Source organism: Chiroxiphia lanceolata, chromosome 23 (assembly GCF_009829145.1).
Source record: "Chiroxiphia lanceolata isolate bChiLan1 chromosome 23, bChiLan1.pri, whole genome shotgun sequence".
In the NCBI taxonomy this organism is placed as follows: Eukaryota; Metazoa; Chordata; class Aves; order Passeriformes; family Pipridae; genus Chiroxiphia; species Chiroxiphia lanceolata.
The window spans coordinates 2,901,545-2,923,361 of NC_045659.1; the positions used below are offsets into that span (position 1 = coordinate 2,901,545).

At 48.6% G+C, this 21,817-nt stretch overlaps 1 protein-coding gene across 2 annotated transcripts; it reads left to right on the top strand.

Annotated features, from left to right (window-relative positions):
• Positions 1–1,747: 1,747 nt before the first annotated feature.
• On the top strand, positions 1,748–21,682 carry TBCEL (tubulin folding cofactor E like). 2 transcript variants are annotated; one of them, XM_032709494.1, is made up of 9 exons: positions 1,822–1,842; positions 4,923–5,062; positions 5,304–5,453; positions 7,628–7,767; positions 10,052–10,233; positions 11,234–11,490; positions 13,051–13,177; positions 13,475–13,591; positions 17,515–20,485. In XM_032709494.1, exons 2-9 carry the CDS (start codon positions 5,002–5,004, stop codon positions 17,831–17,833), a joined length of 1,353 nt encoding a protein of 450 aa, XP_032565385.1. In that variant the 5' UTR covers positions 1,822–1,842; positions 4,923–5,001; the 3' UTR covers positions 17,834–20,485. The 2 variants fall into 2 exon arrangements, with proteins under 2 accessions (XP_032565386.1, XP_032565385.1); XM_032709495.1 differs by lacking the exon at positions 4,923–5,062 and having other exon boundaries at positions 1,748–1,842; positions 17,515–21,682.
• Positions 21,683–21,817: the final 135 nt, after the last annotated feature.

A 21,817-nucleotide genomic window follows, 5' to 3' on the forward strand; every position in this document is an offset into this window, starting at 1 on the left:
CAGGGAATGGGAGACAGAGGAGCTGAATTTTGGGAGTGGCAATAGATTGGGGCACATTTGATTAGATTACATTCTATGATTAAGCCTAATAGAGCTTTTAAGTTTGCAGCTGGGACTGTTGTGGTGATGTGCTGATGGCTCCAGCTCTGGCAATGGTCTGCCCAGGGCTTGCTTTGCTTCTTGGGAGGGATATTTTCTGCTGAGAGATCCTTAGTCCAACTCTGGGGCTCCCGGAATTGCCTCCTTGGCTTAGCATGAGTTGTCTGTCTCCTGTGGGTGCAAAGCCATGATGTCAGTCCAAGGTGAGGCGGGAAATACATGGCAGAGCAGGAGTTAAACCAACCCCTCACCCCCCTGGGCTGCTGCTGAACACTTTTTCTTGTCCTCTGCCTGGGTAGCACCCACAATGCTGCCATTGTGCTGTGCTGGTGTGCAGGTAACAGGATAGAGCTGGCCCGATGATGTTACAGCCTGGGCAGAGGGTGTGGATGCCCTGCAGCCGTTCAGCCATGACTGATGCAGCTCTCCTCGAACTCCCCTACCTCTGGCAGGGAGGAGAGGCCCTGCTTCAGGCAGTGTCTCATTCCCACTGTGTAATCCTGGTGAGGATGGAGGTGGGGAACCAGGCATGGTTCCTTAATCCCTGCATGATTTGTCATCCAGGCCAGGTTGGACGGGGCTTGGAGCAACCTGGTCTGGTAGAAGGTGTCCCTGCCCATGGCAGGGGGTGGAACTGGATCTTTAAGGTCCCTTCCAACCCAAGCCAGTCTGGGATTCAATGATTCTATCCTTCCTTCTGAGGTCATGACCAGCCACTGCAGAAAAGACAGTGAGTGAACAGGAGAGAAATGGGTGAACTGGCTGAGAATGGCACTGCCAGCAAAGGAGTGTAGCTGCTGGACAAGCTGCCAACATTGTACACCAGCCTTTCCTGGTCAGAAGGATGCTCCAGCTCCTCAACTATTTTTTAAAATTTTATTATTCTATTTTTAATTATTTTATTTACTTATATTTATTTTATTTTTATTTATTTTTATTTCATTTATTTATTTTGAAAGAATTTTATATAATTTTAAATAATTTTCCTTGTTTCCCTCTGCTGGACCTGCCTAAAATGAGAGAAAAATTCTCTGGAGAGTTTGTTAAGAGCAGGTCTTTAATTAAAGCCCTAAGGTGCATAAAACATATTTAAGCACAAGCACACAGAATACCTGTTATAATTTTATAATACTGGCTAATTATCACACCTAACATCACGGCCCCAAAACTGTCCATCCTCCAGACCACCCTCAGGCCTTTCCCTGGGCACACCTCCCTAAACTGAGCTGGTGGTCCCATTTGACATTTGGGGTACGAATCTGTCTCTCTTTTCTTCTCTGATAGTTTAGTCTAAAGTTGTATCTAACAGTGTGTGTTATGTTCTCTGTACAAATTAGATGTTTTTGCTGAAATCTTTCCTCGGAAAGGACACTAAGTAGAACCTCTAGACTTTGGCACAAGGAGCGGTGAGTTGTGAAGCGTTAAAAGCTGCGTTAAAATTCTGTATAATAGGATTTAAGGATCTTAAGGACCTTAAGGCATCCCCGGGAGCTTTTTGTTGTCCTGAGGAGCCCAGAAACGGGCGCAGCAGCCCGGCTGTGCCTCACACGGGATCACCCCCTTTGACCCGCCCGGCCGCGTTTATCCCAGGGAAAACCCCACTTTGGGGACGCCGGTGACGTCACGAGCGTCGCCGTTTCCGTGGCAACCGGGGAGGGTGGCGCGGTCACGTGACCGCCGCGGCGTCACGTGATGTTTTGGAGCTGCTTCCGGGTCGATGCGGGACGAGGCGGCCGGGCCTGGGTGAGGGGGACGGGGGGACAGGGGGGGACAAGGAGGGGACAGGGGGGCGACAGGGACACCGTGGCACACCCTGGCACACCCCGGCAGCGCGGCGGGGCCGGCGGGGCGCGGGGGCGGCGGGGCCGCGGCCGCCCGGGGCGGCGAGGGGCCTGTGTGAGGGGAGCGGGGGCGGGCGGGGGGCTCCGGGGGAGGCCCACGGGCTGTCCGGGGGCACTGGGCGCTCATCCCGCCCAGCAGCACGGGCAGGGGCCGCCCCGGCTCGCCCCGGGTGGGATTTACGGCAGCCCGGCCATGGGAATTGCTGGGTCGGTGGCACGGTGTCACCTCGGGGCAGGAGCGTGGCACGGGGTCAGCCGGGTGTCCCTGCGGCGGTTTCAGTCGTGCTGCCGGTGCCGGCTGCTCCCAGCAGCGTGAGCACACAGCCGTGCTGGGATTCATGGAGTGGCTTGCCCTCGTGGTCACTTTGCCTGCCCTAATATTGTCCCTGCTAAATCCTGATAGGCTTTCCCTGCCCACGGCAGGGGGGTTGGAATTAGACCATCTCCAAGGTCCCCTTGCAACCCAACCCCTCCTGGGACTCTGTGGTTCTGTGATTCGCTTTTCTGTCTCTTGAGATCACATCAAAAATAATTCTCCTGAATCATGTCTCGGGAGAAGGACCTTCCAGCTCCTTCCAGGCTGATGTTTATGCTGTTCTTCCATCCCTTATTGCTTTGTTTTTCCTGTGTACAAACACGTCAGGATGTGTTTGGTGTGTGACTACTCAGGATCTGGCCTGCAGGCCTTCGAGTGGCTCTGGAATTTCATTAGCATGTCATTAGTGATGCCATTCTCCTCCAGGGTCTCTTGTTCTCCTCACACAGCATGGGGATGGAAGTGTTTTTCGTGTTTTTCTAGTGTTCTCTTTCCACCAGCTGCAGCAGCACCCTGGTTTTCCCTGGAATCTTGAGGCAGGGTCGTGCTCCTGTTTGCAGACAATTCCCAGTGCTGCCTCCAGCTGTGTGGTCCCAGCACAGGAAGGACTTGGAGAGAGTCCAGAGGAGACACCAAGATGATCAGAGGGATGGAGCAGCTCTGCTGGGAGGAAAGACTGGGAGAGTTGGGATTATTCAGCCTGGAAAAGAGAAGGCTTTGGGGTGACCTTTTTGTGGCCTTCCAGGACCTGAAGGAGCTACAAGAAAGATGGAGAGAGACTATTGATAAGGGCAGGACAAGGGGGAATGGCTTCAAACTGACAGAGTGTAGGTTTAGGTGGGATATTAGGAAGCTCTACCCTGTGAGGGTGGGGAGGCCTTGGCACAGGTTACCCAGAGAAGCTGTGGCTGCCCCTGGATCCCTGGAAGTGTCCAAGGCCAGGTTGGACGTGTCTTCCACCTGGTGGAAGGTGTCCCTGCCCATGGCAAGGGATTGGAATGAGATGATCTTTCGGGTCCCTTCCAACCCAAACCATCTCAGCATTCTCTGCTGTTTGCCACTCCAGCAGAGCATTTAAACAGACCAACAGAGGCTGTTTGCTGACATCTTCCAGAGGATCAGTGCATCGTTTGCAGTCTGTGCTGTCCTTTAGAAACCCCAGAGTTATTTTAGGCTGTGGATTGTTCCTCGTGCTGTCAGCAGGGGAACACTCAGGGACGTGCACCTTGCAGGTCACCCCGTGCCCTTGTGTTGACAACATTCCCTTGGATCCTGTCATCCTTGCTTAGCACATTGTGCTGCTCCTTGCTCTGGAATAATTGTAGGGATTCAGGGAAGCCACGTGCATGACATGATTACAGTGACTGTGACACCCCGCGGGAGGGAAGTGGAAGAGGTGACTGACACTCCTTGACATTTCTGTCATCTAACAAAGGCACTGGTGTGCAAAACCAGAGCTTGGGAAGGAAAATGTTGATGATTCAAAGCTGCTGGATGTGAATGTCGTTAGTTTTTTTCCTCAGCTCTGGATTGCTTTCCCACTGTAGCTGAAAACACCAGTTTTTGCCTCTAGTGGGGTGTTAAGGGGAGTTTCTCATGTGGAATTTCCAGCTGATGTTTGCTCAGCAGACAGAGAGGAATGGAGTTGACAGAAAAGCCAGGACAGGAAGCTTTCTGCACAGGGGACTTCCAGCATTTCCAGACCAGGAGGTCTGAATGTGTGTTTGGAAAGCACTGCCTGCCCATGGGATGGGACTGAGCTCCCAAACCACTCTGGAATGAGGCCTTTCAGCCTAAAGCCTTGGCTGTCAATGCATGTTGTTCTTGTACCAAGCAGAATATTTTAGCCTAAAATTAAATGCCTTGTTCCTAACAGGGATTTCTTTTTTCATTCTAGATAGACTAGTGACATGAGTTGAGTTGGAGATATGAATCAACCCAGTTGTTGAGGGCTAAAAATAGTGTGGGTTGTTTTTTTTTTTTTTTAAAGGAAGACCAATCCTTTCAGCTCCTATTTGTGACATATAAACTTTATATATAAATTAAAACTTATAACAGGCTTCAGTTATCTTGCTGCTTGTTCTCCTGAAGTCCTTTGTAATAGGTGTGTTCCTTTGTGTTTTGGATAGTCTGGTCATGGAGAAGTAAAGTAGAGCTTGTTAAACAGGTGATTCTCAGCAAAGGGGACCTGAAATCACTTTTGTTCAGGATTTTATGTCTAGATTTTGTGCTACAAGACCTCTGGAAACCCGGGAACAACGAGGTTCTCTTTCTTGGTGCATGTATCAAACTCTACTCCTCTATTACAAAACCACAAAATGCCAAGTTCAGAGAGGAAAGTAGGACAGAGAATTTTAGTCTCACCTGGGTGTAAAACCAGCCATCGAGGGATCCTTGTGCCAAATACTCTCCCAGCTGCCACTTGGTATCTTTCTAGGCAGGTCAGCAGCCTGTGATGTGCCAAGTCCTTCTTCCTGTGCTGTTCTGTGTCATGCCTAGATAGGGAGGGCACAGTTATCTTCCAGAGGCATTAGGCAGCTGCAGAATGGAATTGGCAAAACTCGCCTTTTGGTCTGGCCAAACGATGTGCTGGGGAGTGTTTGGTGACACAGCAGAAAAGGGGACTTTGTAAACACTTGTTTGAGCAATCTCTTACTCACAAACAGCTGTTTGCTCCTTCCCCTCCTCGCTGCCCTGGCAGTGTGTTTGAGGGGAGCTCTGGATTCCTCACAGTCCTCCCGGGAGATGCAGAACTGGCCTTTGGCAGCCTGGGGCATGTTGGAGCTGTCCTGTAAGAGCATGTGGGGTAAGGAGGGCTTGTGGTGGTGTGTTTGTGCAGCTTAGACCCTCTGGTTTTGATTTCTTTTCAGGTAATGCTTTACTTTAATCTGGAGTTTGAATTTGACTTGTTAGACTAATCTGTGCTTCAGAAATAAACCCCATCACCCATCTGGCTTCTTTCTCTCCTGTGTTTTCAGGCACCACTGCTAGAGGTGATTATTAGTTGCTGACTGTTTATATGCTCTGTTTTTCTCTGCACTAACCAGAAGTCCAAGAAGGGAGCATGGACCAGCCCAGTGGAAGGAGTTTCATGCAAGTTCTCTGTGAGAAATACAGCCCTGAAAACTTCCCGTATCGCCGTGGCCCCGGCATGGGGGTGCACGTCCCAGCAACTCCACAGGGCTCACCCATGAAAGGTAGGCTCCTGGTCCTTCTGAGCATCTGGGGGGAATCCAAGGAAAGGGGAATCACCCTGAATTGCCAAAAGAAGCACCATCACAATGTGTTATAATGTTTATTATAACGTGTTTCTTAGCGATGAGCTGAGAGACTGGGATGGGGCAGACTGAACTGGTTGCTGTGAAAAACAAGTGAGTTTCTCTACAGCATGAAAGAATCAGAATTGTAGAATAGAACAGAATCATGGAGTGATTTGGGTTGGAAGGGACCTTAAAGATCCTCAGGTTCCAACCCTGTCATTGGAAGATGGACCTAAGGCCCTGTGCAGTCTGAGTTTTGAGGGTTCAGCAGTCCCCAGAGCTTATTTTCTTCAAGCTAATGATCCTGGTTTATTACTGGCTGCAGCAACAGGTATTTTGGCAGAGGTGGCTTAACAAATACATAACACATGATCTAAATTCGAGGTTGGTGCACATGGCAGTGGTGCCATGCAGTGCCACCAGCTTAGCTTTCATGCCTGCAGGGGCAGGAGCCCAGTGTACACAGGAGGGGACATATTTCAAGCACAGTGAAGAGTCACTGAATCTCCAGCCAGGCTGCTTTTGTGACAAGTGTACTTGGGCTTCTCAAGGCACCAAATGCTTTGTGACCTAGTGCAGAAATCCCCTCTCCTGTGCTTCTGACCTTGTTGCCTCAAGGGAGTTTAAGCACATGTGTCTGAAGCTCTGTGCTGCTTGTGGATGTCCTTGGGCCTCCCTGACTGCAGAATCTGTGTCACTGTGTCCTTTAAACTAGATCCATTTGACACCCTTTAGTCTTCCCTCATGCTCTGATGTTGGAATTTGATTCTTGGATTATACAGAGGGGTCTGAGATTCACGTTCATCCCACCAGAGCTGCCCTGTCTTTGTGTCACCTCTTGCCCATCGTGACCTGTACGAGTTGACCAAACATCCATCGGGTCAATTTGTGTCACAACCAGCCCCAAAGGGGAAAATAACCACAGAAATCAGCTGGGTGAGGTTTCCAATAACTGAGTTTGACAGAGGAGAGGAAAGAGCCTGAGTTCAGTTGAGGATAAAACACTCTGTGTGTCACTCAAAAAGAACACAAACAGAGAATTGGCCTGATGGAATATTCAGTCAGTGCCCTCTCTCCAGGTAAAGGAGCACCTGCTCACCTGAGCTGTTTGGGTGCTGAAAAGAGGGCACATCTTAAAATGTGACTGAGACATGACTTACAAGTACGTCATGACTAATTCCCAAGGTGCAACACAGTCCTTTAAAAAGCCAAACACTAATGAGCCAGAAAACTTGGAAACTCAGATCACTCCAGATAATTGTCTGCTCCTAGAATCCTTTCTAGTTTTGTAGCTGTCAGGTGTTAAGGAGAGAGATAAAAAGGGCCACCTATTTAGGAAGAAGCTGGCTGTTAAATTTTAATAGCTCTTGATACTCCTGAGAGGTGGGAAAGCCATGTTGTATGTGAAGGAGTGTAAGAACTGATGGCTTGCCTTGCCTTGAGATGGATTCCTTGAGTTGAAATGGTGTCCTGTTACAAATCCACAGCTTTCTGTCATGTCTTGGCCTTAGCACATCGAGCTGTGATTGAGGTCCTTGGTTGTAGAATAGCTTTGAGAACATTTACCTGCCTGAGAAGGCATTAGAGCAAAACTGAAGCAGAAATGTAAAAGCAGAGTAGAGACCTGAGCTTTTCCAGGTTGTAGGAGTGCTGAACCCTCTACACTGAACTTGGAAGGGAAAGCTTACAGAAGAAATGCTTAAATACATCCTTGCTGTTACTAAGGGCAAGAGGATAAGGGATAAGGGAGTCTGGCAGTGCAGCAAATGCTCCACCTAGTCCTGTGTCCTATCTGCTGCAGCAGATGCCTGGGGAAGAGCACAAGTTCTGGCAAGAACTGATATGAGACACCCCATAAATGACAGAGGACTGGCCTGTGGACAGAAATACATGCAGTAACTGCAGGGCACTGATACTGGGTGGTACTGCCTGTGTAGAATCAAAAAGACTTTGTGATGACACCAGTCAGTTGTCACAAAACCCACGTTTACCCCGAGCTCCTTAAATCCGTGTCAATTTGGAACGACCGGTGGGTTTTTTTGCTTTTGGAGGTTCTGTAGCTAAAATTCAGTGCTGACCAGGGGGCAGCTTCTCTTCTCCCCTTGTCCCAGACCGCCTGAACCTGCCGAGTGTGCTGGTGCTGAACAGCTGTGGCATCACCTGTGCTGGGGATGAGAACGAGATCGCCGCCTTCTGCGCCCACGTCTTCGAGCTCGACCTCTCTGACAACAAACTGGAAGACTGGCACGAGGTAAAACGGTGGCATCTGCACCTTCCTGAGGGCTCTTGCTGTGGCTGCAAATGCTTCACATTTATGGAAGCACTTTGTTCGTTTAAAGGGGAGGGAGCTGCATTTTTAGGGGCTGCTTTCTCATCTTCGAAGCTGATTTTTATTTACCTCGACAGCAACCCAGCGATGAATGGGGTGAAATTAATCCAGTTTGGCACTTCACTGCATTTACCCTGAGACTTACAGTCCTGGCTGTGGGTGAAAAATATACATTTTTATGTTATTTTATTGTGCAAAGCACTAGAACTGGTTAATGGGCAGTGCAGTTTTTAACAGAGTAAGAACTGAGGGGGTCCAAGGAATTGCAACAGATTCCTGGCTTTGCCACTGATTTTGTGATGGTGGGCAAGGTATTTATTTATTCTCTCTCCACCTTAATTTCCTTATCTGCGAGACAGATTTAGTAACATTTACCACAGAGGGTATTTCTGAAGCCTCATTAATTAATTCTAAATGCTACTGTAAAATCCTTCAAAGCACTTGGGTGAAATAAACTCGATAAATGCAATGTAATGTGAGTAAAACAATCTCAGTCTGCTCAAGTGTCATTAAGTTCCTCTCTGGATTATGCTCTCCTTTTATGTTAGTGTTTATTGTTGGAAATAGGTGGAAAACAGTGGGGTGGTTTGTAGTTTTTTGTGTCAAATTCCTGTTGGTGTTTGCAGAAATGTCCCAGCTCAGTGGGGCTCACGTCTCCAGCTGGGAGAGCTGCACACACACTGGTCACTCACGAGCTCCATGTCTTGGACCCTGCTCTGTGTTCAGCCTCTTTAGGCTGCCCTAGAACTGAAAGCCTTCTGTGAACACTGACCCTTTCCTCTGAGACAGGTTTATGTTTTCATAGCCCATCCACAACTGGTAAATAGCTCCCTTAAAAACTGCCCGTGGTGGCGATTCCAGATCCCTGGGTGGTCTGTTCCCGTGCTTAGCTAATAACCTCCTGGTTTAAACTGAGTCATTTCAGCCTCTTGTGCTGCAGTTTAAGCCAATTACTCCCTGCCCTGCTCTCAGCAGGCACAGAGGAGCATCCATTGCTGTTCCCTTATACCCTGAAGAAGAGCTTTCATGTCTCCTTTTATTATTTTAGCATAATTCTGAAAAAAACCCAGTTTTTTCTGTCCTTCATCGTAGACCAGTTTTGCTAAATCCTGTGCTTTTGTTGGGCTGATGTCACCCAGTTTGTCTGCTTAATTCCTGAGGTGTAGCACCCAAAACATGACATCACCCAGGATGAGGTGTGAAGTGAGGCAGGGTCATTACCTCATGTTTGCCACACTTGAATTCAGTCTCTACATGAGTCAATCACCCTTTGCCAACAACTGTGCCCAGTTAGTGACCTGTGTGTGTCCTGGTCTGCCCCATCTCCTCCCATCCCAATTGTTTTGTGGAGCAGAGCTCTCCAGGCAGGTGTTCTCTGACTCATAATTATTTTCTGGATTAATGTCTTTTTCCCTGAATGTCAGTTCTTTGACTGTCCCTGAACTGAACTTCCATCTCAGGGGGTTTAGCTGGCTTTTCTTTGGCCTCTGGTCTTGTAGCAGCCTTTCCCACCTGTGGGATCACCCACAGATTAAAAAAGCCCAGCATTCAATTATTGTGGTCATGGAAAACATAAGTTTCATTCTTCTGTCTGCTGGCTTTGCATTGAACTGTTCACTCACAGTGCTGTCCCAGGCACTGCAAATCCCCAGTTTGCCAGAGCAGCTGGTGTGTGGATGGTGTTGGAAGCTGCTTCCCACCGAGGCAAAGAGGGAAATGAGGTTGATGTGAGGTGTTCTTTATGGATTGATTGAGCTCTGGGGAGCAGTGGAAGGCTGAGCAAGTGGCCAGTGTTGGCCACAAACTCAAGAGAGGTGCCAAGATGATGCCTCCCTGCTGAGAGAGGCCTGGCCTGCTGGCTCCTGGAATGTGCTGCTGCTCCAGCTTGGGGTTGAGGTGGATTTTATGACCTCTCCTAAGGGACTGACCATCTCTTATCAAGCTGCTCAGGGAGTGTAATGAAACGAACTGTTGAGGCAAATGAGCAATTAACCAATCCATCTAGATCAGGAATAGCTGGAGTATGAATTACAGGTAGATATCCAGAAGCCCTGTGCTTTCCCCCATATCACTCCTTTGGCTTGTGGTGATCCCCTTTTAGGAGGTGGGATATTATTGCCTGAGCTCTGATTACTGCCTGACACACTTTGCTTTCTTTCTCTCTCTCTCTTTTTTTTTTTTTTTTTTTGTTTTCCCTCCCCATTAGGTCAGTAAAATTGTGTCCAACGTTCCCCACTTGGAGTTTCTAAACTTGAGTTCCAACCCTCTCAGTTTGTCCGTTCTAGAGAGAAGTTGCGCTGGGTCCTTCGCTGGCGTTCGCAAACTTGTGCTCAACAACAGCAAAGCTTCCTGGGAAACAGTGCACACCATCCTGCAGGAATTACCTGAGTAAGCCTGGGAAGCTGGGTGTAGAAAAAGGGCTGCTTGCTGCAAGCAGGTCAAGGCTGGGTTGTTGAACTTCGTGGTAAGGGACGAGAACATCGTTGATTTAAAAAACAAAGAGATGTTTTGTTTTTCTTTGGGAGTTTGGGAGCTGGCCAGGGGAATGCTTTACATTGTGTTAAAAAGCTGAACTTGTGTGGCACTGCAAAGCCTGGAGCTTCTCCTCTGAATCTAAATACCAGAGATGGATGGATAATCACCCCAAAAATGTGGGAGGTGACCCCCTGTCCTGTGAGTCACTGCACAGTGAGTGGTGCAGTGCATACCTGCACCAGGGATTGAGTGGGATATACCCGCTTGTCAAGTAATAGTTCATCCTGCTTTTCTGTGCAAAAGTGTTGATTTCTGTGGTTTGGCCACGGGTCACCTTGGCATTCTGCTCCCATGGATGTCCTCGTTGGCTTCACCTTGATGACAGATTTGTGTGGCTTTGTGAGCAGAGCTGATGACACCAGAATATCCTGCGTGGCCAACCTCCACTTCCCTGGGACTGGGAGTGCCAGTTTAGGTGTCTGAAAACTTCAGTTGTCTGAAAATCTGTTCTTTCTTTAATGGGAATCTTTGGCTGAACCAGTGATGTGGGGGGAAAAAATCATAATCAGTGTTGTATCAAAACACCATTTTAAATTAAGTGGGGTGAGCACTGGGAGCAGGTACCAATCGCTTTTGGAGTTGGGTTGGTGGCTTGTTGGGCACAAATGTGGAAGATAACTCCAGGCAATGTGTTAAAAATTTAATCCTGGGAGGCCAGGGAAACACTTGGAGGGTTTTTTTAATCTCTGGAGAAGGTTTATAGATGGGAACAGAGGTATAGTGGAAACATTCTACATGGAGCTCTCAAAGATTGCAAATCACTTTGGGAAGTTGTGTTAAAATCACATAAAATTGAAATACCATTTCTCAAGGTGTGTTGAGGTGCTGACATGATCCTTCTGCCCCTGTGCAGCTTGGAGGAGCTCTTCCTGTGCCTTAACGACTATGAAACAGTGTCTTGTTCTCCTGTTTGCTGCCAGTCTCTCAAACTGCTCCACATAACTGACAATAATCTTCAAGACTGGACTGAAATTCGAAAATTGGGAATTATGTTTCCATCCCTGGACACACTTATTCTGGCTAACAACAACCTCACCACCATCGAAGAGTCAGAAGATTCCCTGGCAAGGCTGTTCCCCAACCTGAGATCCATCAACTTGCACAAATCAGGTGAGAGCCCAGGAGCAGGATGGGATTTGTTCTCAGGAGGAATGACTGGTTGATCAGAGCTCCCCTCCCATGTGGGTGAACACAAGCCCATCTCTGTGGGCTTTGCCTGCTGCTTTGGGTAGTCATCGTTATCAAAGATGAGGCAGAGTAGTGTGGACCAACAGTTACTCAAAATGAGCTGGCAAAGCTTTTTGATGTGAGTAGTTTCCCCTCTGTTTCACATCCCTGCCTCAGGTGCTCTCCTGGCTGGAGAAGGATAAATAAATGTCTGGCAGTGGAGAGGATGAAAGAATCCCGCTTTTCTTTTATTCCCTGTTTTATCTCGGGTAAAATGAGGGTCTGTGCAGGTGTGCAGCACATATCAAGCTGCCTGTCACCAGAAGCTGTCTGTCACCTGTGCTCAGTCATTAGGAGCTCACCACAAGCTATGCTTGAAGCTGCTTTTACACTTCAGCCCCAGAGAATTTTCAGCTCCAGACAGAGAATGAGCATTTGGAATATTGGGAAGAGCGCCCTGTGCTCGGAGAGAAAGAGCTGCAGGGCTGTGATGTGTTTATGAGATGACACATGCAGCACAAGTCCATCTGCAGGAGTACCTGATGCATCATCAGCTTTTGTTCTTTACAGCTTTATATGCTGTGCAAGTGCTGGTTGAGTGTCAGGCAGGTAGAAGGTGCTTTATTAACATGCTTTACAATGTAAGCATCAAGGATTCCCTGTAATAAAGGCTTAAAGCTAACTAGAGGAGGAAAAGCCTGTTAGGCTGGATTTGAAAGCACTGTCTCACTGAGGAACAAGTGCCTCTGTGGTAAGGAGTTTTGCAGTTTTGATGCCAGGTATTTAAGAACTCTGGGTTCTGTAATGCATTTTGATGTTTTGGGAGCTGGAAGTCAAGTGGAAATCCCAAGGAGCGTGTTAAACTTCTTGGGGTTTTTAGACAAAGCTGCTGCACTCCAAAATTGTGTCATGTGAAAACTCTGCAACAAGTTGTTTTGATCTCTCAGGGCTTTACTGGTACTCAATCCTCAGGTTTTTTTATTTACTCTCCCTGCTTGCTTTGTTATCCTAAATACCAGGTCTGGAAGGGGCTGAAATCGAGTTAAAGCCTTTTTCATTTAATGCCTGGATGGCTTCTGGGACTGTTTTACTGTTGGGTTGTGAGCAGAAACAGGACTCAAGGTAGTCATGTGTGCAAGGTAAAGCCACTTGATGGCTGTTTAGTGTTGCCTGGAATGACAAACCCTGATGAATTTAATACTGAAAAGACAGCATCCCATTATAGACACAGCCATCATAACTCCTCAGCAGCAAGGCCAAACACTGAGTGATCCATATCCATGAAAAACCAAACCATGGAGATCATCCTTCTAGATTTGGAAAACAGCACAAGAGAATTTCAGTTACTCTGTCTTGTAAGCAAAAAAAAGGAGGGGTTTTTCTTCCAGCACTTCATGAGCGAAAGGAAGAGCAGTGACACTCACCTGTCACATGTGTTCTGATTGTCTTGGATACACAACGTTTTGTCTGTGTTTGTTTACACAAGTCTTTCCTTCTGAGCAGGTCTGCACTGCTGGGAAGACATTGACAAGTTAAATTCTTTTCCCAAGCTCGAGGAAGTGAAGCTGCTGGGAATTCCTTTGCTGCAGTCCTACACCACCGAGGAGCGCAGGAAGCTGCTAATAGCCAGGTCTGTTCCTTCTCTGTTCTGCTCAGCAGGGAGCTTGAGGTGACAATCAACGGGTGGGAGCAGGTAATTGTGGGAAAAGGAGTAGGATATGGGGTTCTGTGTGAATTCAGAAAGATTTGGAGCTTGGTTTTGTTGTGTGGGGAAAGTCGGAGGAGTGGAAATGTCGTCTGAGTTCTCTGCTTCTCAGAGGAGTGTTTGGGTCTCAAACATGCCTGTGCACGTGATGTGATGAAATGAAAATGCTTAATCTTGAATGTGCCTGGAGAAAGAGCATGAAACTTGGTGTCTTGCTTGCAGGTTGCCATCCATCATCAAGCTCAACGGGAGCATCGTCGCCGATGGGGAGCGAGAGGACTCGGAGCGATTCTTCATCCGATATTACATGGAGTTCCCGGAGGAGGAGGTGCCATTCAGGTGTGAATTCTTTGCTGTGCAGTGGAGAGCAGGGGCAGGAGGGTGGGGAGGCTAAAGGAGAGGTCACTGAACAGGTGATGTTACGTGGAAATCCTGCTAACTGTTCCATCCTTCCTCCTGCCTTGGAATCCTGTCTGTTTTAGCTGAAGTCGTTATTTTAGGGTGTTGTCTGAGGACCTGTAGGATCACTCCTGAGTCAAATTCGGTCTTAAATTCTCTGTGTCAAGTGCCATTAAACAACCTGACTGTTCAGTTCATGATCTTCATTGTTTTCTGGCCCCTCTGATGGCTCCCTTCCTAATCCACCTGTGTTTGGGAGCCCTAAAGCCTGGGCAGAGCTCTGGTGCCAGGCCAGGGCATCTAATCCTCTTGACCATCTGGTGTGTGGAATGTGACTGGCAACAGGAAGCTGTCCCTTCATTTTCAGGCCTGCAAATCACAAGCCTGATGGGTTTTCTTTGCCAGAAAAGTATATGCAATGACCCGTTCATCTTGGTTAAACTAATGAACTTGAACTCTGTGCCAGCATCTACTTACTGCTCCTAATGGGCTGAGGAAGGATCAGGGACCATCAGGCCACTGCCTTTCCGTGCCTTTTGCCCTAGAACCCTCATTTGCTTTTTGACAGCAGAGCTTTATAGCCCTTTTTTTACAGGAAAGGGGTAGGACAAGACTCTGTGTGTGACTCTGAGGGGACAGACAGAGGTGGGGACACACTGAAGGTCAAAGGTATGGCCTGGAATGGATGACAAAGGTGCAAATGGAATCTGGTCAGTGTTTACACTGAGTGGTCAGTGTTTCCCCCAGCTTAATTCTTAGGTAAAATACCTCTTGTTTTCCTAAAGCACTGGATCTGTGACCTGGTACAGTAAGGGCATGGGAAGGCTGGGATAGGGCATGAGGGCAGGGTGGTTTTTATGAATCCTGATAGGTTCAGTGATTATAACATTTATTAAAGGCATGCTGGGGTCAGTTCAGAGGCAGAGGACACTCATGTAGTCAGGGAGACAAGACAGCTGGTGATCCCTCTTGTGCCTTTTCCTGAGGACAAGTCCTGGCTTGTAATTTTAGAAGCCCTTGAAGCGTAAAAATTGGAAGAAATATTGGAAGTGATAGAAGCAGAGTCAGAGAATGCAGGGGAGAGGGAGGGGAGGCAGGGGCTGTGAGCTCATGGTGATGCTCCCAAAATGGATTATTTCCCATAGCATTTTATTTCTAAGAAAGCTGTTTCATGTCTCTGGACATGGACTTTGGGAACAGGCTGTGGGCACCCACATGGTTACACATCCCCACACCACCGGGGTCGCTTTCCAGGTGGGATCTCATTTAAGAGATCACTAATATCTCACCCATCCAAGAAAACCAGGCTGATTTTGACCAACCTGCTAGGAAAATTACCTCTCCCTCTGGTTTCTTAACTTTAAACACTCTTACTGCCTTTTTCATGGTCAATGGCCTCTTTGTCTGAATCCCTTCATCTGTGCAGCGTTTCCAAGAGACTCCTGCAGCTACTAAAGAGGGTTGTTCTGTCCTGGAGGGGTTGTGTGCCACTACAGGCTATTTTCTAGTGAGGCTACAGATGGCTGAGAGTGTCCCTAGTGCTGAGGGCTGGGTTTCAGTTCCTGGGCCCTTGGCAGCAGCCCTTGTAGGAAGGGAAACCTGGCATTCTTTGCAGAGGGATTTTGTGTCTGTTTGTTGCTAAAGCTTCCCCTTCTTTGCTCCCAGATCTGGCGTGGTCTCTCCAAAGGTGGTTTGTAATTAGAATCTAATCAGGGCACACATGTTGTTGCTGGGGGTACAGCATCTGCATTGCAGTGCTGCCTGGAGCAGAGGGAGGACACGCTGGAGCACGGAAAACTTCCCAGTGGGAGCAGCCCCCCTGGAGACTGCCAAGGTGCAGCGTGAGATAAGCTCTGCCAGGAGAACCCCCCCTGCTTGCATTCGTGTCTTCCCAGGCTGCAGCTGAAAGGGATCAGGGAGGGAGGGGAATGGAAAGAACAATTTCTGTCTCTGGATGCCGTGGGTTAGAGGGAGCACTGAGTGTACAATCCAATATTGGCTGTCTCCTGGAGTGACGTCGCCGTGTCTCTGGGTTTTTAATGACTCCTCTGCTTGTCTGGGCCACTGTTTATCTGCAGAGTATCAGAGGCACTTTTAGCCAGGCTCAATCCTTCAGCATCCTCTGCTCTGGCAGCCAGTGTCTGCAAGGGTGATTAGAAAAGTCTCCAGGGTGCCTATTATCGGGGTACAAAAGAACCTTATAAGCAGTGTGCCTTCATCCTTATTGATCTGAGGGAAGCCAGTCACTCAGACTCCCGACCTTCTTTGCAGCTCACATACAAGGGGCAGACTGCAAAGCTGCTTCTGCCTTCCCTCAACACAAGAAAATTTAGGACAGTGTTGCCTGACCCTCCATGTGTTAACAGCACATATTTGGGTCATGTTAGCCCACTCATGGTGCTTCTCTCTGTCAGCTTGCTCGAAATTTGCCCCCCTCTTTATCCTCTCCCCACTGTCAGCCCAGTTGCCCTCAGTGCACCAGTCAGGACAGTAATTCCAGCTGGCACATAAGAAATTATTGCTGGTCTGCAGCAACAGAGATGGTGAGAGTTAAAGGGATGTCCCAGAGTGGGCTGAGGGCTTGGAGCAGCAAGGGGTTGGTTCCTCTCTCCCTCTTTCCCTGCTGACAAATCCTTCTAGACCTGGAGGAAACCGTGCTGCAGAGAAACCCTCCCCGTCGATGACACGTTGGCTGGCACTTGTTGTAGCTGCAGGTGGGTCAAATATGGGGAGTGTGTTGTCTCCTCTCAGCACTAATGGCTTTTCCAAACAAATAGTCCTGATCCTATCAGCAGGTGGCTGTGAGAGCAGGGCACCAGGCTGCCTTTGGACGCTGTGCCCTGGGGAAGGCTCCGTTTGTCCGTGAGACTGGGGAAATCCTAGTGCCTTGTGGCCCTTACCTCACTTCCCAGCAGACAGAGGGGCTGCTGTTCTCCAGGAACATTCCTGCCTCCAGCAGGACTCCCTGGGGTCTCCCAGCCTGCCAGGTCCCATCATTGCTCGACAGGGGCCGTGACACGGCACCGATCACATTCAGCTCGGGCTGGGAGCGGGAACAAAAAGCGCTTTCTGTGCTGGGCAGAGCGGAGGGGCTCTGAAATGTTACCTTTCCTCAGCAGCTCTGCCTTTGTCATTTCAGTCCCATTGTGTTTTGTGCTGCCCATTCTGCCTCTTTCCCAGCCAGGCAGGGAGATGCAGCCTTGCCTGATGGGAGCGATACCCGCTGAGGGTGAGACAGACTTTCCATTGCCAGGAATGGCTCCCTGGGATGGACCTTGGGAAGAGACCTTGGCTCCAAGGAGAAAGTGACAGTGGGGTGTGTGGCTCTGCCACAAAATTCCCATCTTACCAGTTGGTAAGAAGTCCCCTGTTTTGTTGTCACCTTCCAAGCTGTTCAGTGGCTCACCTTGATTCGGTGATCTTGATGATTGCAACATTTGGGATGTAGCTGGCTGTTTGGAAACAGGAGGAATGTCTGACAATCAGCTAAACCATGAAACCACAGACACTGGGAATCCTAACTGAGGGCTGTGTCCTCTGTGTGAGCACTGGCTTGGTTCTGGCACTCTTTAGTCAAGTGTTTGCACTGGAGTAGGAGTTGTAGAGTTGTGAGTGTGGCGTCCTCTCTTTCTTCCAAATATCTTTTCAGCGTCTTGCCTGAGAAACAGTGTGTGCTCTGTGAAGTGTCCTGCTGGCAGGGGACAAAACAGGGCTCATACCACCCAAATTTATTCCTGGGGAATGTCTCTCCAGGTCATCAAACTTGAATGAGGGTCAGTGTGATCTCATGTGAGGAACATTCAGACTTGTGAAACGTGCATTGTGGAACTGCACCCTAATTGTGGCACTGCTGAATTTTCCAGGTATCACGAGCTGGTCACCAAGTATGGGAAGCTGGAGCCCTTGGCAGTGGTGGATCTTCGGCCTCAGAGCAGCGTGAAGGTGGAGGTTCACTTCCAGGATAAGGTGGAGGAGATGTCCATCCGCCTCGATCAGACTGTGGCAGAGCTGAAGAAGCACTTAAAAACTGTGGTGCAGCTGTCCACGAGCAACATGCTGCTCTTCTACTTGGACCAGGAGGCTCCCTTTGGTCCCGAGGAGATGAAGTACAGCTCCCGAGCGCTGCACTCCTACGGCATCCGGGATGGGGATAAAATCTACGTGGAGCCCAGAATGAAATAACCTCTCTTGACCACACACATGCCCCCCCACACCCACACACATGCATTAAGGAGTTTTTGCAAGGTTTTTGTTTCGGTTGGTTGGTCGAGGTTTGGTTGTGTTTCTGTAGCAGGTGATTTCTTAGCCCGGAGGAGGTGCCCTGACGTGAGAACCAACGCCCACCATCCACTGCAGGTGACCTTGAGGTGACAGTTGACTTCAGGACGTGTGTTTCAGTGTGGGCAATACCTTGATGTTTCCTTTGATGCTCCGGTATACTCGTGATTTGGCGTGAATGGTCAGTTGTTCAAGCTAAGGAATGCCAGGGTCCATAAGGGAGACAACAGCTCGGTGCAGAATTTGACCTGTTGTTTTCTTTTCCTAAGTTTTTGGTGTTTTGCTCCACCAGAGCTCCCTTTGGCCTCGCTACCCGACTGTGGCTCGAGCTTGCTGAAGTATTTCCTTGCAGCTTGGTGCTGTCCCAACCTTTTGTTGTGCTCGAGTTCACAGACAAGATCTCCAACAGTATTTATTCCGCTTGATTCAGAGCTCAGGTACTTAGTGCATCCACTTCACTCCGCTGGTTTGGTTTCTAGGAGTGCACAAAATGGGGGAAAGAAAGAGAATTTAGCAGAAAGAAACTTCCTTTTCAGAACACACGCCCTGTATCCACATTGATTTGGGGGAAAAACAGAAAGTTTTGGTGGCTGTTCCCGTCTCACACTGTGTCTGCAGCCTGTAGCATTGGCAGGCTGGGGGCAATGGGACCCTTGGGTGTGTTGCAAAGTGAATTTTGGAGTGTGGTGGGATGGGTGTTGCGTTGGAAGGGCTTTTAGAGTAACAGGTCAGCGAGGGGTTGAAGAGCTTCCCCCACTGACCATCGTCCATCCTGATGCTGAAGAGATCCTCCATGCACTTAACCTTGGCCAGCTGGTACTGAACGTGGAATGGCTAAAACTCCTCTCCAGAGAGGAGAGGAAGAGTGAAGTTGAAGTTTGTGTTTGTTGCTGTTGCACCAGAATTCAAACCTTAGCACTTTCCCCGGGGCCCCTGGCTGGGGGTCCCTGCTTGGGGTCCGAGCCAGGGCAGTGTGTCGGCTCAGACCAGTTCCTACAAGTTGAGTAACAAAGCAACCAGACTCGTGTTTGTTGTTCAGCAGGTTTTCACTCCCTATTGGCTTCCCTCACCTTGTGCTGCTGCTTGAGTTAGCCCCTGTTTTCTGCTGCTGAGCAGATTCCCTTTCCTGTTCAGTGAAATCCTCCTTCCTTCCTATCTCTTGTTTCCCTTCCCTGTGTCTTCCTTTGTTCCTCTGCTCCCTGACAAGTTGAAGACTTTTCAGATTTCCTGGTTACAAGCAGCTGCATAAAAGTTTTTGAAGCTGTGCAGTGAGGGCTCTAGTTACACATGAACTCCTGACCTTAATTTTGAAATGCTCCCTTGTCCCCAGGTGCACTTTCTTTCCCATGATGCTTCTGTCCACATCACCAAGCTCCTTTGATATTCCTGGAGTTGTGTATTTCTCTTCATATTTCACCTAGAAAGTGGGGTGGGATAGGATGGGGAGGGGGTGAAGTGTTATCTCATAGTCTTCAGGTTCAGAATGTGGGGATAGTTCACAGGGGGGAGTAGTTCCTCATCCAAAGTAAGCGTTAAAAATGGGAGGATTTAAGACAAATGAATAATTTGTGCCTCACCCCCCTGCCAAAAATACCAGTTTCTTGGCCCCGTTGAGATGAGCAATAGGAAAGGGAGCAAGACTTTCCACAGGTAGCATAGAGACCACAGCATGTACCTGCAGAGCTGTGGTACCTGTAAAACTAAACAGCAGGGAGGTAGTGGCAGTGTAACATAAAATGATGCTTTTATAAGCTAGAGCTTTACTGAAGATGTATTTTCCGTTTTGGGCAGTGAAAGTAATTTGCTGCCTTATAGCAGAACTCTTAAGCCAACACTTTCTGTATGATATATATATATATATATACATACGTGGGAATAGGAGAAGTTGTGGTTAATAAGATATTTTGTTATAAAGCAAAGTTTTATGAAGATATGGTTGTTTAATATTAGAAGCCTATTTCAGCCCTTGACCTCCAGTGTAAGTAGGTTTGTCCCTGAGTCGCTGCAGTGTCCGAGGTAAGCGACCAAGAGGGATGCAAAAGTGTCTCTGACCTAATTCTGTAGAGCAGTAATTGCCTCTGTGGGTGTATTTATGGCATTGTACCTGCTATTAATGAGATGCTGTAAGTCTTGACCAACTTCCTGAGCACAGTTAAGTGTCTGGGTTTCAGAGAAGGGAATAAACAAAGACCATTAAAGAGCTGAATGGGATGATAAAGAAGACCCAAGGATGTGCTTTTAAGTTTTGTTTGCCCACTAAAAATTGGCCTGTCCCTGGAGGGATTGGTGCTGTCACTGCACCAGCTCAGAAGTGTCAGTAAATCCTGGTTTTATTTGTGGCAGATCTGATGGGAACTGGGAGATGGGAAAGAACAGCTACTGACATACAAGGTCAGCAAGTGCTGGGGATTTGGTGCTGACACCCAACCCAGCTGCCCTGGTCGGGCAGGTCAGAAGTCACAATATCAACATCACCACTTTGCCACTTCTCCAGGGAAGGGTTTTTAATGGATGATGTTCTCAAGGCATTCACCTTGTGTGCAGCTTGTGGGACACTTGTGGGGTGGAAACCAAAAATCTTGATTGTCTTCCCGAGGAGAAGGAGTCACATCCAAAACCCAGAGACAGTTTATGTGTCCGGATGATCGACTTTGGAAAGTAGGACCAAAAGGCACACAACTGATGGGGGAAAACACCCCAGATCCCTTTCCTTTTGTAATACCTGTTGGGAAAGGGTCTTGTACGTGTGCCATGTCAGTACTTAACAGGGACCATGTCCTGGGGAGAGAGGAGAGGGCTCTGAGTGGGACAGGAGGTTTGGGATGCTGAGAATCCTGTAGGGTCCTGATGTGACAGGAGATTTGATTGAGGAGGTTTGAGTCAGGAGGGGCTGTGCCCAGGTGAAAACATCCCTGGCTCTGCCACATTCCTTGGAGAAAACAAAATAGATTTGCGAGCTTCCCTAGCTTTTGTTCCTTCTATCAGAGGGCTACTTTTGTCAAGAGCTGTTTTGCTGTTCCTGCTAGTTCAGGCATTAAAGTCTGCCCCGGGCAGTCTGCGTGGCAGGCAAGCCCCTGGCTCACCGGGAATTAGGTGACAGCTACATACCAAAGTGTCACACGGCTCCGTGTGCTGAGATTGGATGCTGTGCTCTTGTGTTTTTGGCTAACGTTGCTGTTGACTATCCGTGTTTTGACCAGATGTTTCGGGCGGATCGCTTAAGGGGCGATGTTATGAATATTCATGGCGTGCTGACTGCCCTCTGCTCCCCCGCTGGGCTTTGTAACACCGTTTTTTTGGGAGCTGCACACATCCTAGTGGCAGGTGAGAGTGTGGCCCAGGGTGGCCCGGGAGGAGCTGCCTCTGGGAAGGGCCTCCTTGGGTCTGGAATCTCTGGCACTGGCTCTGCCTCCTCGGTTGCCGGTTTTCGCTTGTAAATGAGATTCTGTAGGTTCTGTTCGTGTGCAGATTTGAAAATGCAAACGAGGGGCTGGAAGCAGCCCAGAGGCTAAAATATGTATTCCTGGCAGCTGTGCCTCCCTCGTTTGGATGTGGCACTTCTGTAGGAGGCAGAGAGACGCCTTTCCCAGAGCAACGTTCGAGGGGCTTCAACCATCTCGGGCCTTTGCCTCTGTGATTGCTTTCCTGCAGTTACTGGAAATTTCAAATATAGTTTAAACATGAAGATCTGTTCTTGCTCCCTGTTAATGTTGCATCCATGTGTAATTTCAAAGAAAAAGAACTGTAAGTCCATCTCGTTTTTTATCCTGGTTTCTCTCACGGGGGATATTCTTCCCGCTCCCACGACTTGCCTTTGGTTTGCTCGCAGACTTAGCGGTGGAATTCAGGCCAAATAGGTAATTGGTTTGGATCAGTTCAATAAACTTA